The sequence below is a fragment of the Spinacia oleracea genome, chromosome 1 (genome assembly GCF_020520425.1).
Source record: "Spinacia oleracea cultivar Varoflay chromosome 1, BTI_SOV_V1, whole genome shotgun sequence".
NCBI classification, from domain to species: Eukaryota; Viridiplantae; Streptophyta; class Magnoliopsida; order Caryophyllales; family Amaranthaceae; genus Spinacia; species Spinacia oleracea.
Genome location: NC_079487.1, coordinates 105,761,702 through 105,781,931, shown reverse-complemented (window position 1 = coordinate 105,781,931; position 20,230 = coordinate 105,761,702). Strand labels below are relative to the sequence as shown.

The 20,230-nt window shown below is 35.0% G+C and overlaps 1 protein-coding gene and 1 pseudogene across 1 annotated transcript; one reads left to right on the top strand and one right to left on the bottom strand.

Annotated features, from left to right (window-relative positions):
* Positions 1-38: 38 nt before the first annotated feature.
* Positions 39-2,012, bottom strand: LOC110796320 (40S ribosomal protein S30). Its single transcript, XM_022001378.2, has 3 exons — positions 1,856-2,012; positions 1,586-1,723; positions 39-399 (listed from the first exon to the last, which is right to left on the bottom strand). Exons 1-3 carry the CDS (start codon positions 1,857-1,859, stop codon positions 353-355), a joined length of 189 nt encoding a protein of 62 aa, XP_021857070.1. The 5' UTR covers positions 1,860-2,012; the 3' UTR covers positions 39-352.
* A 3,132-nt stretch (positions 2,013-5,144) lies between these two features.
* LOC110796333 (long chain base biosynthesis protein 2a-like) lies at positions 5,145-19,020 on the top strand (annotated as a pseudogene).
* Positions 19,021-20,230: the final 1,210 nt, after the last annotated feature.

Below are 20,230 nucleotides of genomic sequence, written 5' to 3'. Positions count from 1 at the left end.
GTTGATCAAACCGTGATAAGAACAATAAATCACAAATATGCAACAAAATTTCCTTGTAAAAGAAACCTAGATTCATGGCCAATAGGTACACGTTGATCACCTATTCGCTTCAAGACCAACAAAACTTCAAATGGAATAGTGCAAATATGCGACAAGGTGACAATTTTTAACTAGCTCGGAAAAACAAGGCTCCAACTACATAGTTTAGCTCTCTAGCTCAAAAAAAAATAAAATACGATTCTGAAGCCATTAACATCCGGAGGCAAGAGGTAATAGAGCAATACTAAGATATCCTAAAGCAATATGACATTCTTGCTGCGTGCATGACTTCACATTTTGCTATTCAATCTCTTTACTTCTCTGAGGAATTGGGTCCCCTCTTCTTGCCGAATCCAACAACTGAAATCAAATTTAACATAATGAAAACCAGAACAAAATAATCAAGCACATAATTACCTTGTCGCAAAAATATTATTTTGGCTATAAATAACTTTCATATCTATATTGAAAAGTAGAACAAGATGATCAAGCACGTAAGCAAAGCATGAAACATCAAATGGTGCAAGTAAAAAGAATGGAGGAAGTATATCAAAGCCTAACTGAGTAGGACAAAGGGACAAAAAGGACTAGCACACAGTATAATACTCATCTTACATTGCTAGTTTATACCAAAAACTTATATTGGTGTAAAGTTACAGTATAACACTACAAATTACAATGCTACTATAAGTTTATAGCATAAACTTCAGTTAGGCTCACAACTATACCAAAAACCATACCAAACTACCAATTGAACTTCAATAACATAAACTTCAGCGACATTTTAAAAGGTTTAACCAAAACCATTCAAGATCAACAAGGATTAATGAACTCAGTTATACCCCATTTGATACCTAACATGCTAGATTTTTAAAATAAGAACATGGCAACCAAACAGAAAGCCAATGTAGCAATAATTCGCAGTAATTCACAAACACAAACAACAAACACAACCCCCATCCCACAAATTCAGCTCAAACAATGAACTTCGGTAAGTTTTCTGCATTCGCCAACAGTGAATTAACAGCTACTTATATGCTATATCATTATTTCATGGCACTTAAAAGTCCAACAAGGAAAAAGATTAATTTTAGCATAAACGGTAATAAATCTAAAACTAAAAGACAACATAAACAACTCACTCATATTCTACATCAAGCAACATAGAGAAATTTAAGGGGAAAATGTGCTTAATTAACAGCGTGATAACAAAGCTCGGTATCAAATCAATAATTTGATGGTTTTTTCTACCTAAAATCAAACTAGTATCTTACTAAATTACTACTAGTATATTTTAATGCACTCACAAAAATCGCACCAAGTACAAGAAACGGAAAGGGATGAAATCAGATAAAAGGAGAAAAATCATCTGATGTTCTGATAGCGGTTTATCGTTAATGTCCTTCAATTTAAAGCAAACAATCGCATTAACTATAATCACTATTATTTGGTGATTCCACAAACAAATTAATCTATATGCTTTAAACATTAATCAAAGTGAAATCCAGAAACAACTTCAAAAATTAGAAGAGAGAGAAAAACGTACCAGCAGTAACAAAACGGCGATTGTATTGCAAACGCTTGTGAGCGCGTCCACGGGGCTTCTTCTTCTTGTCTTGACTGGCAACCTTGGGGGTTTGCCCTCTCACCTTACCGGCACGCGCCAATGATCCGTGAACCTTACCTGAAAATCAATGATCACCATAACCAAATCATAAACATAAACACCATTGAAACTCAAAAGTGACGAACTTTTCGAATGAAAAAGTGGATATTGAAAGTTCTTTAAAGAGAAGAAGAGGGATTTGGAGATTACCCATAGCTGTTGTTCTTCTGCTGCAGTTGCTTCGCTTTTCTCTCTCCTCGAATGCGCCGGCTAGGGTTTTAGGATTTCAGGATTTCAGCTTTGGTGTGAGTCTTTATACGGCTGATAAGAAAGATAAAAGAAAAAAAGAAAAAAAACAATTGGGTTTTATATGACGGGGCCTGCTCTTGGGAGATCTAGGTGGACATACACAAATTCGGGGCCCAAAATTAAACTGCTGGCTGATTTTTTTTAATTTTTTTTTAAAGAAATTAAAAACAACAATTTTTATATTGAATTAAATGTTTGAGGAAAAAGAGCTTTTTGAATTGAATTAAAGGATTAACCTTTAAAAAATGCTAATTAGAAGTGTTTGGTTAGGAGATGATTGGAAGAGAGTTTTGGAGTAATTCTGAAAAAGCTCACTATAGGACTTTTTTGTAATTAGAGGTTTGAGAGAGTGAATATCAATTTCCTATTTTGTCCTAACATTGCCTAAAATTACAACCCTTACCAACCTCAAATATCTATACTAATATATTAAAAGGCGTGGATAAACAAGCCTATGTGCCACGTGGCACTCGCACTAATCTCATTTCAATGTTCCATGTCATACACAATTATTTAAAAATGATAAATATGTGTGGTACAAGTCTTGAACCCGTGACCTCTAATTGTAAACAAACAATTAACCACTACTCCAAATCAAATTATATGTCATTTTTTCATAACAAAATATAATAAATGACAATTTAATAATACAGAGTATTGAAATTTATTTAAAATTTTTATACGTGTATCAACCCGGGGCATCGCCCCGGCCCAAATACTAGTTTCCCTCTAAAAACATTATTCACACATTAGTCTCCTCATTTGACCTTTATTTTCTTTTTTCTATCCGTAACTTTGTATCCATGTAAACTAATTTATTTATTTTAATTTCTAATTCTAATTGAGTATAGAATTTTTAATGTTTTTTACAATTTAAATTCAGAATTTTGGTTCTACATTAGCCTCCGTCATCTAAACTCAATTTTCTTCTTACTTGATGTTTGAATGTTCAATATATTTGTTACACTAGACTCGTGTATTGTATTGCATTATGGGGCTGTTTGGTTGGAGGTATTTAGGAAAGGGATGGGAATGAATTTGGCAAGTTCCCTTGTTGTTTGTTATGTCATTTTAATCATTACCTTTACCCCCAAATGGCTCTACTCTGATTCACCATTTCACCCCACCCCCTATGATATTTCCATTCCCTTTCCCTAAGTCAACAACACATCCACCATGACCACTAACACACCTCCATGCCAACACCATCCCACAACCACATGACACCCTCATTAGATCGTCGGAGCCGTCATCCTCGTCGGAGTCGCCATTTTCGTCGGTGTTGTCATCGTTCGTCGGTAATTGTCATCATTCGTCGGTGTTGTCATCGTTCGTCGGTAATTGTCATCATTCGTCGGTGTTGTCATCGTTCATCGGGGTCAACCACCACAAAACCCACCCAAAATCCACCATGTAAACAACCCACCCACCCACCAAAATCACCACACCTACTTAAAAAACAAACCAACGACCTCGAAACCACCCGTGAACAACCCCAACCACCAGATCTAAAAGAGAGGAGAGGAGAGGAGAGGAGATGAGGAGAGGAGAGAGAAACATATCACCTGGTGTTGAGGGGAAGAGGAGGCGCCGAAAAAGGGGGGAGGGAGACTCCGGAGGGCTGGAGAAGGGGGAAGGGAGGCGTCGCGCGCCGTGCCGGTGAAGGGGGGTGGGGGAGGTGCAAAGTCGTGACTCCTAAGTGACGGATTGTGGTGGGGTTATTATGAAACAAACAACCTTTGAAATCAAACACTTTTACATTCATTTCCCCTTCTTTCCCTTTCTTGATGGCATTTCCTTTCCCTCTTTTGTACTCTCTCCGTATTTTTTTAAGAGATACACTTGGTCGGGCACGGGTATTAAGAAAAAGAATTGAATGAAATAAAGTAATAAAACAAGTGGGGTTGGGTAGATATTTTAATAAGTAAAATAAGTGGGGACCATGTCATTTTAGGGGATGGTGGTGGGGGTGGGTGTAAATAGATTATTTAATTAGATGGTGGGGTTGATAAGTTACCAAAAATAGCAAGTGTATCTCTTAAATAAATACGGCCGGAAAAGACAAGTGTATCTCTTAAAAAAATACAGAGGGAGTACAAAACAATCCCTATATATTAGAACTTTGAAATACTTGAAAACTATTGTAATCATGTTTGTAATGTTATTTTTTTTTGATGTAAATGTTTGTTTGTTTGTAATCATGTTTGTAATGTTATGAGTAGTGTTTCTCTATTTGCAAATCAAAAATTTGTATATTTAAAATTTCAAATTAAGAATAATTTATTTAAAATAAACTTGTTTTATTTATTCAATGCTTATTCAAGACATAAAAAGAAAATAATCAACACAATAAACCATTTGTCTAATATTGATAAGAAACAAAGTTTCAAACAACAAATTATATCAATTTCCTTAATGGTCATTTTATATATTAAACAGCTACCAGCTCACAGCTAATTTACCAAACACTGTTACACAAACAACTAATTCAACCAGCTAGTCAAACAAGCTAATACAAACAACTAACAGCTAATCAGACCAGATAATAATTAACAGCTCCTAACCAAATAGGGCCTTAAGGCAAAGCCTCCAAAACCTCATCTAACCATTCTCATTCGTCACTCCGGCCAAAAGTACATTTACACCCCCAACATTTCAAAATTTAAACACTCTAAAAATCGGTTTTAATCATAATTGATCATTCCACTACTTGACATAACACGATTTGTTTCCCAAAAAAAAAATAACCGACTCCCTCACTCTATTACATCTTACTCTCTCAACCCAAGAAAAACCGACTTCTTTGTCATGCCCAATAAACTAAGAATGCCCTTGAGCCCATGACACTCATTTCCAACCACCGTCTTCTTCATATTATTCATATTCTTAGTTGAAGTAGTCAAGCATGCACTAACATTGAAACCCAACTAACGCCAACACTCCACCTTTGGATCATCATCAACAGCGGCGTAACGCCTTCCTTATCTATCTATACTAATATATTAAAAGGCATTGCGAAAAATATTTATGTGTCACATAGAACTCTCCTGCTTACGTCGCATCATCCAAGGTTATGTGATGTTATTAACAACCAAAAATCAATACAATCTATACCTAGTCTATAAAAACCCAAACCACATCTGCCACATGTCATCTTTTCTTTTATAAAATCCTAACCACATCTGCCACGTGTCATTTTGTATTTTCACCAAAATTTTCTCCCTTTTCCCCTTTATTCATTTCCCCGTTTTCAGCCTCCCCTCATCTTCCATGATCCCATCCCCTTCATATTTTTCCTTCACCCTTCAAATCAAATGCCCATTTAATTGAGATACCTTCAACCATTAATTAAATTCACTTCTCAATCCATCTACCCTCTAACCGTTTTCAGCAAATAAAGTGACATTGAAACCATGAATTGATTCATACAAGGTAATGAATTCTTTCTTAATTCTTCATTTTCCTCAATTTACTTTTGACCGTTTTCATCAATTGAATTAATTAATAGAATACTAAATAAATAGTTGATTTGAAACGGTTGTGGTTTTATGGTAGTTGATCAAATAAGGTATCATACCCATATTTGATCTTAATTCTAGAGCTGGCAAAAGCTGACCCAACCCACCAACCCGACCCGAACCCAACCCGTTATTATTGGGTTGGGTCAAGATTTTTCAACCCGTTTAACTAAACAGGTCGACCCAACCCAACCCGTTTAATAAATAGGTTGGGTCAGGTTGAAAACTCCAACCCGAAAGCAACCCGCCTAACCCGTTTAATTATTGGGTCACAGGTCAACCCGCCAACCCGTCAACCTGTCAACCCGCTAACCCAACCCGCTAACCCGTTTAGATGTTTTTTTAAAAAATTACTAAAAATCTTTAATTATTTCTGGGCTTCTTTTGTTTGGGCTTTAGCCTTTAGGTCTAAGAAAACCCTAGAATTTCTCACGCCTATCTCTCATTCTCTCAGTCTCTCACTCAGTGACTCTCTCTCACTCTCTCTCTCTAAACTGAAACGGTGAAACCCTAATCTCTCACACGGCGCCTCCTCCACTCACCACTGCGCCGCTCGTCGATCCCCGACGACGCTAGTCGATCACCCACTCTGATTCAACATCCAAGTAAGTCTTTTTAAAACTTTCATTCGATTTTTTTGTATGATTAATAATTTATGTTGTTTATATTTGTTGTTAAGATGATTAGAGTTAGATGTTATATAATTGCTGAGAAATCTTCGTATTCCATTGTGATTTGTCTGAGTTTCATAATCAAACCAATTTTTCTTAGGGTTTTCGATTTTTTAGGGTTTTTGTCTGAGAATAAATTTTTTAATTAGACCAAATTTGACAAAACAGTGATGATGATGATTATTCGATTTGGTTGTGATATCCAAATTGGTTGCATATTTTTTATGTTAGTCTTTTTGTGTTTACAAAAATTAGTCCACCAATGATAAATCCTCTGTTGATGGAAATGGAATATCAACGTCATTGCCAATTAGGAGTTGAGATGTTACTATCTCAACTTCATTTGCTTTTTAAAAATTCTTTTCCATTATAAGGTGGAGATGTAAGTTAATAGAGATTGCAAAGCCCATTAGACCGAAGGGGAGTAAAGCTAGCTTTTTTTTGTTGCTTGAAATTTTTAAAACATTGATTTCATTTCTGACCAGCTTAAAGTTAAGCATTGTCATGTATATTACCAAAAAATTATGTGCTTAAAACTGTTTGTTGTAGTTGAACATGTGAAGCTTAAAAATTCAGATAATTGGAGGAACATGTGAACATCATGAAGTTGAAGGTGGAAGAACAAGTTGACGCGGTCGTGAATGTGGATGATACTCCATCCTCACCCATAGTTGCTTCACCAGGAACTTAAGATTTCAACTAGCTTAATTTCTTAAGATTCCAACTAGCTTAATTTGAACAATATATTGATGCGTTGTAATCTACTTGAATTTTAGTTTTATGTTGGATTTGATCATGTATTAAACTTTAATTTAAGATTTGGTGATGTATTAAGCCTTATGACTTGTGACAGGGCATTAATTAATGGCAAATATAGCCTGTTTGAGACTTATTATTTAGCAGATTGGAAAAACAGGTTATTAGGTTAGCAGATTATTTTTAATAAAAAAAATAAGTAAACAGGTCAGCAGGTCGAAAACAGGTTGACCTGTTTATTTCCAGGTTGGGTTGGGTTGAAAATTTCAACCCGTTTAACTAAACAGGTTGGGTTCAGGTCGGGGAAATCTCAACCCGTTTATAAACAGGTCGACCTGATTTCGACCCAACCCGACCCATTGCCAGCTCTACTTAATTCTATATTTATATGTGAATTTTAATATTTGTATAAATATAGGCGGAGTTGCGGTGGAGATGAAGGTTGTTAGGAGGAGAGAGCCGTTGAAAGCGATTACTATGGGGAAAACTGGATCTGGTCAGCAGAGTGATGGCATTGGGGTTTTGACGAGGTTGCTGAGGTCTAAAGTTTTCGCCACCGCTGTCGCAACTGGTGTTGGAGATGGATGTCTGAATTTTGCAGAGCATTGGAATAGTGTCACTGCCTTGAGCCTTTGTGGGCGTGGCATCACTGTAAGTATGCTTCATGAATCTATTTTCGCTGTCCGCACTTGGCAATCAATTGAAATACTAGGCGAGATACTGGAGAGTGAGGTCATTTGGTTAATGCAATTGAAACTACTTCAATTTTACTAAAATTCACAACTTTTTTTTTTTTAAGGGCAGATCATATGGTTTTTACTGGCAACCAGAATGGTCTGAAGGAAAGGGAAGTTTGGTTGTCAGGTATGAATAATACAGCTGACACTCTTCTGGTAGATGGTGCTTGGAAGAAGAATAAGAAAACAGGAAATGTTAGGACAACTGTTGGATGGGTTCCCACAATGCCTTGCAGTCTTAATTAAGCTCTTGCTAGCTGTATTGAAGGGTCTAAAACATGCTGAGCAAAGAAGAATTACAAATATTGTGTTAGGAGTTGAAGAATGAAAGAGGTGAGCACTGATCTTTTGTTTGTTTGTAATAACTACCAAAAAAAAATTACTTGCTTTTAAGTTTTTTCCCCATCGTGTTAGATCAAAGCTCCATGGTACTTATTTGGATTACACAACAACAGACAATGGAATCTAGAATGAGCCGTCTCAATGAATTGAAGACAGAGATGCTGACGCAATTTGGAAGATTTTGGAAATTTGGTGAAACACTACCTTTAAATTTGGTGGTTTTGTGAATTGCTACCTTTTGAAAAGAAAATTATATTATACTACCTTATAAGTTTGTTTTGTTTGACTAACACTATCATTTGACGTTTTTCGTTAATATTTTCCGTCTTTGAACCCCACTACAACGATTTTTTTAATATGGCAAATGAACAAAACGGCAAAGGAACGCATATATTTAAAAGAATAGAACAAATACACGACGAAAAACATTAACGGAAAACGTCAAATGGTAGTGTTAGTCAAACAAATCAAACTTATAAGGTAGTAAAATTAAAAAAAGTTTTTAAAAGGTAGCAATTCACAAAACCACTAAACTTAAAGGTAGTGTTTCACAAAATTTCCGAAGATTTTCGTATACTTTAAAATTTCATTGCAAAAGCATACTTATACTTTTGCGACATCTAGGTTATAGAGAAATGTGTATACTGAACTATTAATGGTAGTGTGCTTTAGCCCACCCAAATGCTTAATAAATACTCCGTATTTTTTGGGGGTAAACAAAATACATGTATTGGAAAAATATGATCCACATGCCTATGAAGTATTTACATGAAGTACATTCTTATAAATAGTCCGTTCGTAGAACGGGCCAAAAACTAGTAAGGTTCGAATACAAGACCTCAAGTTTGGAGAATAACTCTCATTACCATCTTAACCAACTACTAATTGTTATTTATCCATGCACATTAATTTATAATACATGTTAACATGAAGTCTAAAACAACTAAATTTTTATGTTACTTCTTATTTTGTATGGACTATATTAGAATAAAAATAACAGTTACAATATTAGGAAAACCGTGAATGAAACAATTAAAACATTAGGAAAATTATTTTGCATGGTGAAGGTAATGTACATGTGTAGTTGATGAACTTAATGAATCTTTTCACTTTTATGGTCTACATGTATCTTAGTCAAATATTGAGTTGAAAAAAAAATTCGAATCTATCTATACTATATATTTATATTAAAAGGCGTTTCTATAAACGTCTACATGCCACATGTCGCTCTCCCTCAATCCATAAATCAACATTGTCATCAATCCACTTTCATTTAAAAAATGAGATAAATGGTTTGTATAAGATTCGAACCCGCAACCTTCATTTTCTACACTAAAGTGTTATCCAATTGAGCTATGACTTTTTATATGTTATTATTGCAAAATTAATATAAATATATTACAGAAAAATTAACTTGTGAAAAAAATCTTACATAATTTCATTTAATATAATAATTAATTGTTATTCACATAATACTCTGGGGCATCGCCCGGGCCAAAATACTAGTTTAATTATTCAAAGTAGCAACCGGCGCATCGCCCACGCTACACACTAGTTATATATTATTTCATGTTTGTCTAATTTTGTTAAACTTTAATGTTCATCGAAGTTATTTGATTAATAAGTTATGTGTTGGTTTTGTTTTACGGTTTGATTGTTTTATTTTTTGGTTGCCTTCCATCTTCTATAGAAGCAAGTGGTTCTACTCCTATCTCAAATCCTTCCTTAAAATATTTTTTGGAGTATCATTTTCTTATCATTGTTATTATTTTGTTGAACATTTTATTAGAAGTATTTCTAATGTAGTAGGTTGGAACGTCCGAGTTACTGCCACCGACGCCCTCAAGCGATTTCTTTAATATGATGTCAAAATTAACCTATTTCTTCAATGTTATACTTAATATTTGTGTTTTTTATTTGAATTTGGACCCTGTGGAAAGGAGCGTTTTAATTATGAGCAAACAATACGAGAATCAATTAATGAGGATTTGTGTTGTTTACATTTCATATGAATCTAATTGTTTTATTTCTTTTCTCTTTTGTTCACTTTATTTAAGAATCAAACTTCTTAATCTTGATTCAATCTTTCATATCCTTTCAATAAAATATCAATTAATCACATTTATTCTTGAATATTGCATGGTTATTTGTGCCTCTTCCATGATACACATATGAAAAAGGAAAGGCTGCCAATTTTGAGAGGGTTATCATGAGATGTAATGCTTATATTCAACTTGAAAATAAAAGAGTTTCGTATTGATGTGTCGATATCTAATGATTATGAAGAATGTATGCACGCGATTTATCTGTGAACTACTTCGTATAACTTTATCTTAAATGTAATTTTTTTGATCTTCTATCATGACATGTTTAGGCACACGTGAAATATGCTTAGGTATATACGAAGTATATGTCAAATGAGGCGATAAGTTATTCTTTAGTTGGGTTAGTGGGAGCTGAGGTAATCATTTTCATGTTCTTTTCACTTCTTTCTCACTATTGTTTTTCTGGTTTTTTTTTTTTTTTTTTTTTACTATGGTTCAATTTAGATAGTACTACTTGTGACGATTTCGGTACTTGGACTATAAAACATTTATAAATTGCTTAGGTTATATTGCAATATAATTGATGATCAAATTTAGATGGCCGACCTTTTTCACCGCTCTAGTTGTACTTTTGTTGTCATTTATCTTGCAATTGTTGATCAAATTTAGACAATTAGACCATCTTTTTCAATTTAATATTGTTATCAACTTATCGACACATTATTGATTTTCTTATGTCTATCTTGATACCTGTATGATTCTCTTTTTACTTCTAACCTATAATCATGACAATACTATTGTTGATATCAACTTGCATTCATATTGATTGAGTGTGCTGCTATTCTCATAGTACTCAATACTAAAGTTTTAGCCAATTATTTTATGATCGTAATTTATTTAATAGCATGATAATTCAATTGACCTAATGATTCATAAGAAGTTGGAGTATAAACTTTATTAACAATTCACCCGTTCCATAATAGTGTTATTGTTCTTTTTTCACGTTTGCAAATGCACATTTTATACTGTATCATTTTTATCTTTAATTACATAATATTAAAAATTATAATTTGTGATATTCTTAAAGTAGTCCTCGAGGTGAATCAAACAAGACCTTACATAAATATGTATTTTGTTTTAATATATTGAAAACCTTTTAAAAGATTCCCTTCAACTGAATCCTAACACTTTAAAACATGTAAACTTGGATTTACTATTGCAGCAATAGTGTTTTGTCATTTTTGCCCCCACTCATATCTATGTATTACTCATATTGCCCTTCTGTCCAGCTTATGCTACGTGGCTTCTTCATCCAGCGTTGAGTTCGTGCCACCTCTCTATCTTCAGTCTTCACTTCCACTGCTTCCCTTCCTCTTTGTTCTTTTGGGGTTTCCCCCTTTCCTCTTCACCATTTCGGTAGTTTCATTTCTGATATGCCCAGTTGATTTCCCTTTTTTCTTCCCTTTCACTGCATACTTTCAAACTTTCGTTGCGTCTCCTTCCTCCCTTGTCTTCCACTTCTGATCTTCACATCCAACTCCATGTTTTGGAGATCTGAACTGGAAGAGAAGGAAGAGGAGGAACCGTCGTGGAGTATTTCTCTTAGATATAGGAACTTTTTAATTATTCTGACCTTTGAGTACTATTCACGGACTAATTTCTTCGATGTTGGTGCCGGAGTTGACGGCTATGGTTTTTGATGAATATGATACTACAATGGCGGCTAGGGTTTTCGATGAATCTTCTACTGTGGCTATGGTTCTTGATGAAAATCTCAAAGATGAGTATCTCTTTTATTTTCTTACTCTGTGAATTCTCAAAATGGTAGATGTGATTGTGGATTTAATTTCCCCATTTCGTTGCTTTTTAGTTCAATTGGGTGTTTGAATTTGCAGGGTTTAATTGAGCGTTTGGAATCGAGGATTGGATTAAGGTCTGTGAACATTGAATCATACTAGAAGATTGGCTATTCGTTACTCCACTCTTGCTTCCATGGTAGTAAGTTTATGTTCGAGTTTATTCGTAATTTTCAAAAATTGCTGAATCTGGCTCAAGCTCTTGGATATTATTCATTTAAACTAATCTTTTGTAATTGGATTCACAAAGAATTATTTTGGGTGTTTTATTGGAAAATTTGCAAGTCGTGTTTGAATTGGGTGCCTTTTTAGTTGATTTAGGAGGGTTGAGAAAAGCTAATTTGCGTTTCCAAATAATACTTTTGCAGCTTTAAGCTTAGTATTCATTTCAATTAATATGGTGTAATTGGACTTTTATAGAAAACCCTTCGCTTTCTTGGTCTTTCTATGTAACTTTTTTGGTGTGGAATATGCTCCGCATTTCTAAATTGTATGTGTTTTTAGTTGAATGTTATACCAAGGAGGCACAGCTTTCAAACCGGCCTATTTTGGTTGTGAGAATTTTGGTTTAGCTGATAGTTGGCACATGGGAAGTTGGGAGCACTTAATGTAGATTGATTGTGAAAACTCTTGAGTCCTGGCTTGGTTTCTAATCAACTTTGATTTAGTAGCTTGATGTAAATTAAATAGCAGGTGTTCGAAATTATGGCTATATGATTTTGGGATTTCGTTAAATGTTGTCACCTTAACTAAGAGTATGTACTTTTTTTTTGTTTTATGGTTGTACTTCTATAGATGCCCTTACTTGGGTTGCGTTGAGTGATGCAATGAGCATGGATTGACCAACTAGAATTACCACTTAGGCTCCGTCTGGTAGGGTGTAAAACGTTTTTGTGGAAAACAATTTCCTCTTTTCAATCATTCTACGTTGTTTGGTTTGACAAAGGATGAAAAATAATTTTCCATACCTCCCTCAAAGGTGGAAAAACCTTTTTTCCATTAGAAAGGGAAGAAAACACTTTTCACCTTTCCTCCTTACCTCCCTCTCCCTTCTTACTCTAAATCTTCACCATCTTCTCCCATTTTCTTTTGAGAAACCAAATAATGTTTTGAACAATCAGAGAACCGGTTGTTGTGATGTTGGTGAAGGCTATGAAAAACCCAAGAAGTGGCTACTGCTGATGCTAATTTTGCATACAACTATAGTTACAACTTACAACCCAGTTGAAGAGTATCTTTCTTTCATCGACAATGCGTACTTCTCTGTGAAGGTTTGCTATCTGACTTCCCGATAACACCATCAGAAGCCAAAGGTAAGCTGTAATTTTGGTCTACTATGCATAATATTTAAGTGTCCTATGCAAAATTAGTAAACTAATTATCCAATAACTGTTATAAGACTAATATTATAGGAGAGTTTCCATAAATTAACTGTAAGCATATTAAAGGATGAGGAGAATTGTATGTTATGATGATGCGAGGTTGGGGGTTGAGGGTTTGTAGTTTTGTACAATTTTCCTTTATTAAGATGGGTTATGTGGAAATGATATTTGGGGTAGCTTATTTTCTGTTTCTCATTGTATGTTATTCCAATGATAATAATAATAAGACTTTAAAATATGTTTCATTTACATTTTCAAAACTTAACCTTTAGCCTTATGTTTATTCTTTTGATTTCACTGGAATGGTATATGCTACAAATCCCTCTCCTAATATGGACGTATTGGGGCAAATTTTGTGAAACAAGTCTTTCATTAAGTGCATTAAATAATTTGGAGTAAGAAAATTAATGGACCTTAACAATTTTTTCTCTCGATGTTCGACAACAAGGTAGGTTCTCCATTATTAATAGTGCTCGTAGATCAGGGGATACCGTTTGTGTTTTCCAGCACAATAGTGAGTCATTTTAGACAACCTGCTTATATTGTCATGTAGAGAACTTCATTTTCCACTGAAGTAAAATTTTAAGAGTATATTTTTTTTATGTTTAATTTACTTGCTTTTTCCTCTCTGACTTGCTCTATTTTCGATCCCATTCAAACTGAGTTGGAGAAAGTTTTGAGAGAACAAATTGCCCGGGGTCAACCCAGGACACACAGACCATGGAAGAAAATCATTGTTCTTGTGGAGGGTATATACAATATGGAAAGAGAGTTCGCAAACTTCCCGAGATAGTTGCTATATGCAAAAAATACAAGGTATGGAGGATGAACTTTGCATGATCTGTATTTTTTTTTGTTGATTAATTTCATACATTCTCATTTCTATTTTTGGTTGTATATCTTTTTGTATTTGTAACTTTTAGGGAAATCAGAAATCTTTCAAAAAGTTTTATGTTTTATTTGACTATCGCAATATGATAACTAAAGCTGGTAATTTTTTAAAACCCAAAGTTGGTTAAAATTACTCATAAAGCATGTTAACCACATGACACGATTAAACACATGTAAACTTGGTTGGGATATGATTTGACCAGTATTTTTAAGACATTACCTGATGTATCATGCAATATTTGTTGCGTTTCCATAACCTAAAATTGACATGAACCAAGACATTAGATCTGGGCAGATGAAACCCGAATTTGCTACGTTAATGGTTACTGGTATGTATTTGTTTCTTTAGCTATAATAAGGGATAAATGATCTAAGAGAAAATGTTACAAATGCACATATCTTGAGGTTCACATGACAATTTAGGACTAGAAAAAGTTACTAATGCACATATCCTGAGGTTCAAATGACAAATTAGGACTAAATTATATACTTGGAAACATTGCTTGGATGCAAAGATGAAAATGAATCCCGGATGACATTACTGTTGTTTCATCAGGAAATTTTAATATGTCGTCAACCCCTTATGACACTTTTAGAAGCTTCGAATATTTTAGGTGTAAATTGGATATACATCCCCATGTTTCTCTCTCCCCATTTCATTTCCGCCATTAATTTTCCTTGGAGGGTCTATTCACCGAGTATAATTTTTTTCTTTCTGCTTCAATAATCCAATTTCCATTTTAATTCCATTCAGAATTTTTAGAACCACATCTAGGGTGAATGATTGTACTAGAATATGTGAAAAGGTTGGTCTAAATGTCATGCTAAGATTTTAGCAGCTCGTCATGAACCAACTGAACATCATAGATTATGTTTCTCCATTCAGAATTTTTAGAATCATATCTAGGATGAATGTTTGTACTAGAATATGTGAAAATGTTGGTCTAAATGTCATATCAAGATTTTAGCAGCTCATCATGAACCAATTGAACATCATAGATCCTGTTTCTTGAGTTAAAGGGATCCACGTAATAGTTAACATGAACGACATTTGTCTGTAGATTTATTGCCAATCATACCTTGGATGAAAATAATTGTTACATTCTTTGTTTAATCTTTAGTGGAGTTTTGATGCTTTTGAAATTAAGGCAGGAGGTGACTTCTTGATCACCTTTCCGCTGTTAGATTGGAGTAAACTGGTCATTTGCTTATGTGGTTGTATGCAAGATGAAGTGTTTGAAATAACGTGTTTTGTTGTAACTTGTAAGCCTTGTGAGATGAGTTTGCAACTTCTAATGATGTGTACCTAACAATTGATTCCTTCTCTTTTCTGGTTTGCAAAGTCTATTCCTGGAATGACAAAGTGAGAGACCTCCTTGAAGCTTGTTATCCTATGCATTTCTTGGTTTGATTCAACTTCAGCTTTTCCCTCTTTATTTTAGGCATATATTTATCTGGATGAGGCACACAACATTGGAGCTGTAGAAAACTGATAGAGGTGTTTGTAAGCTCTTAGACGTTAATACGGGCTTACGGATGATGTGGATGTCATGATGGGAATTTTCACAAAACCATTTGGATCGTGTGGTGGTTATATTGTTGGCTCAAAGGTTCGATTTACCTCTACATGCAGGTTTGTTGTAGTTGATTAGACCATTGTCAGCTCAATCTAATTTTCATATAATCCCTTGTGATGCAGGAGCTTATTCAATATCTTAAGTACGCATGTCCGACTCATCTTTATGGGACATCAATTTCACCACCAGCTGCACAAAAAATTGTGTGTGCAATTAAGGTTCTTCTTGGAGAGCATGGTTCCAATAGAGGTGTAATATAATAAACCGGTCCTTTACTATGCATGTTTTCATTGTTTGAAGTAACTTTGTCTTTCATAGTTCTATGCTGACTTACGTTACCATTCATGGATGTCAGGTGATCAAAAGTTGGCTAGAATACGTGAAAACAGTAGTTTCTTTCCGGTCAGAACTACAGAAGATGGGTTTTGAGGTCCTCGAGGATAATGACTCTCTGGTAATGCCCATAGTTCTTTACAATCTGTCTAAAATTCTTGCATTTACTAGGCAATGCCTCAAGCAAAATGTGAGCATATTACCATGTCATTATTTGTCTTATTTAAGATTGATTGGTCTAGCTCTTACGAGGTTGATTTTGTTATTAATTTGTGTCTTGGTGCATAAAATCACAGGTTGTTGTTGTTGTTGTTGTTGTTGTTGTTGTTGTTAGATTGCCAGCAACAACACTATTGTTGGCAAAGGAACGTATATACATTTCTGCTTCTCATTCAAGGGAGGACCTTGTTAGGGATCTTAAGGTCAGTGTAATTTCAGGATGTACTTTGTCTCGTTCAGTTTTATTGGTAGAACTGATGTATTGACTTTTGAGTCACACCTCTCAAGTAATAAATAATGAATTTGTTGAAGATATATCACTGTCATAATATTCTGAGATTAAAGCTGCATTGAATCCCTATTATCTTCTTTGCCGCTCCTTGTTAATTTCTTCTCTTATCTGTTGTTGATATATATATATGAAATACATTTTATGACAAGTATTTCCCATGAAAAGGTTTGAACACCTTGGCTTTTGTATTCAATTTAGAGTGTAAGGACTTGAAGCAATACCATTGAGCCAAGCAACAACCTTTTCTGTGAATTCAGACCTTGGCATCTGCAGAAGATAGTTGATGTGTTGGAACATATAGTTGAGAGGGCCACTACGAAGGAAAATGGTCGATCAAATGGCTCTGGCCAGTATGATGCTATTAATGATGGCAATTCCAGTTCAACTAAGACTTCAACAAGCTCTAAAGGCCTGACATTTGTTGAAGACATTTCTAAGTCCGTTTATGTGAAACAAGCGAAGTGAAAGGTTCTTTTCCTATGTAAAATAATTATTTATAAAAGGGATCTCTAAAGACGAAATATTTCACCCTCTTCATTACATCTTCTGTGTGACAATGCAGCCAACGTACGCTTCTTCTTACAACAGGTCCAACTAATAGCCTGGTCATTTATCCTGATCACCGTGGATATATTGCTCGGTTCATCATGGCATCAACAACCACACTCAGTAAGCCATTTATTTTAGTTTTGAGATGCTACAACATATATTGCTTGTTCGAAATAATCGGGCGTTGCTCAAGTGGGCTTTTGTTTATGGGTGTTTGTGAGTCTTTTGTTTTATACCTAGAAATGGAAAGAGGTGGAATCTACTTATTAATTTATTTTCTACTATTCAATATGTTAATGTAACTTATAACTTCAGGAGATATAAACTGTTTAAGAGCGACGATGACGACTTGTGGGAGCTGGAGAAGCTTGAAGTGAGTGGGAGAACTCGTACACTAATTGCTTCAAAGTAAGTTTTTCAGTTATTTTTCTGGACTTTTAATAAAGAAATTTACCAATTCACATGATCCAAATTTTGCTGAAAAAAGCAAATGCCAAAATTGGTGATTAAGAGTAAAAAGTGAGCACCCAAATTAAACTCATCTATGAAATTGAATTAGAACAAATTCTCTCACATATATTCCAAGCAAAAGGGGCTTGAATTTACAACTTTACACTGAATAATCTGTGTAATTGTACTCTGCTTCATTTAGAAAATTTAACGTTACTACCTAATTTTGATAATCAATAGGATGGAGAGGGTTCCATGAGGTGTTTTAGTATGTTTTTAATTTACCCTGAAACACTGAAAGCAATTTATTGAGCTGTTTACCAGATACCATTAGTGGCTTATTGACTTGGTAAATTGTCTAATTAAACTTTGCAAGGCAAAAAGGGAATGTAATAACTGTAACTACTTTTATGTGCGACTCCCCATCATCTAGAAACAATTGTAGTTTCATTTATGTAGTATGGATTTAGTTTTTTAGGTGCACCTACATATGCTGCATTGCTCGGTTTCTTACACATAATGTAGACTGTAGTATAAATATACATTTGAAGATAAATGGCAGTCCTTGAGGGAAAATGAAGTGTTTAGTATGCTCAGTGAGATAACTTGTAGCAGGGAGCAATATATCATAGATTTGTGGGGGCTATTAATGTTTTTTGTTGATCTTGTGCCTGCTGTATCATTTTGTTTGTAATTCATTCTTATTGTCTCTTCTGTCTTCGCTAAGTTATTTGTTATCAAAATCACTTAGACTTATAAAATTTAAATCACAGCAGTTGTGAATTTTACTTCTGGCATGTACTGCATTTCAATACTACAATTGATTTTTAGTGGTTTAAGTTATAGTAATACATAGATCAAAATAATTCTTGTTCAGGGAGGACTAATGATCTCACATGGAAGTTGATATTTTTGGTCCTTCAGGTAATAGTGTCAAGTTAGTGACCGTTTCTCTTAAGCAGTTTGATTGGAGTCACATGCATTAATTTTGATAATTGATCTGACTCTTGGCTTTGCCTAATGCAGTATACACCTGCCATGGATATATCATATATGGAGCGTTGGTATATGGAGAATTGGTTGTATATGGATATATATAAGGAGCATTGGTTGCATATATGGATATATATAAGGAGCATTGGTTGCATATATGGATATATGGAGCATTGGTTGCATACTTGCATATTGCCATAAGCAGACTGGGAAAACTGTTGTTTCTGGGAAAAAGTGTGGTTCATTAGTTTAGTATGTTCATGTTTTTGTGGCTGGAATCCAAGAACATAAGATAGCTAACACCTGATATTGTAGGTTTGATAGAGATGATACTTGTGCAAAACAAGTTGCAAGCATCTCAATAGAAGATGAACGTTTTAGAATCTTGTCTATTACATGATAATACGACTTTATCATGATATTTCTCATTTATCATCTTTCTTGCATTAACAATACATGATAAAGATCCGTCTTTTACCGAGATTTTTTACCGGATCATTTTTTGTACCTTGGGGGATCGTGCGCGCTAGCGCACGATCCAACTGTTAGGTTATGATACATATGACACTACATAGATCATGCGGAAACAACCATTAACCCAGGACAACATATTATTTACACATAATCATATAGCATAATTTAGATGCATACTCTTTGTTGCGTGCCCTCCCTAGCTGCGCCCGAACCGAACAAGAACAAGTCTTTTAGGACTCCAAGTGTCGTCCCTCCGTAGATAGTCCACAGCACGTCCGGATCCGCCTTAAGATTGACCAACTAGAATCGCCCTTAAGGTACTAGAAAATTTCGGCACTTTTGAGCAAGATGTGTTTTAATTTTCTCTCAAAAAAACTCACTTTTGAATACTTTGAAACTTGTGTATAAATTATGACCCCTAGGCCTTTATTTATAGAGTTATGGAAAAGGAATCGTAATCCTAGTAGGATACGAATTAATTGAAATTAGAATCCTACATGAATTCTATTTAATTAATTTATCCAATTAGGAATAGAAACTTAATCATACACTGACTCTTGCAGATTCAGGAGTCACGTATGAGCACAAACTCACACACACACGGCAGCCACAAGGGCTGCCCATGCGCGTGCGAGCAGCAGCCCGCGCAGCTCGGCCCACGCATCCGTGGCCCTTGGCGCGCGCTGGGCCTGCCTTGCGGTAGGCCTGGGCGCTGCCTTGGCTGGGCTTGTGGCGCGCATGCTTGCTGGGCGATGGCCCCGGCTTCGTGCAGGGCCTTCGTCCGGCAAGCCTCGTCCGATGCTAATTCGTACGATACGCTTCCGATTAAATTTCTATTTCCGGAATCTATTTCCGATACGAACAATATTTAATATTTCCGATTCCGGAATTAATTTCCGTTTCGAACAAATATTTAATATTTCCGTTTCCGGAATTATTTTCCGATTCCGGCAATATTTCCGATTCTGACAATATTTCCGTTTCCGGCAATATTTCCGATTCTGGTAATATTTCCATTTCCAATAATATTTTCCGATACGTACCATGTTTCCGTTTCCGGCAACATCTACGACTTGGATAATATTCATATTTCCGATACGATCCATATTTCCGTTTCCGGCAATATCATCGTTTCCGGAGTATTCATTTCTTGCCTGTGACGATCTTAGCTCCCACTGAAACCAAGATCCG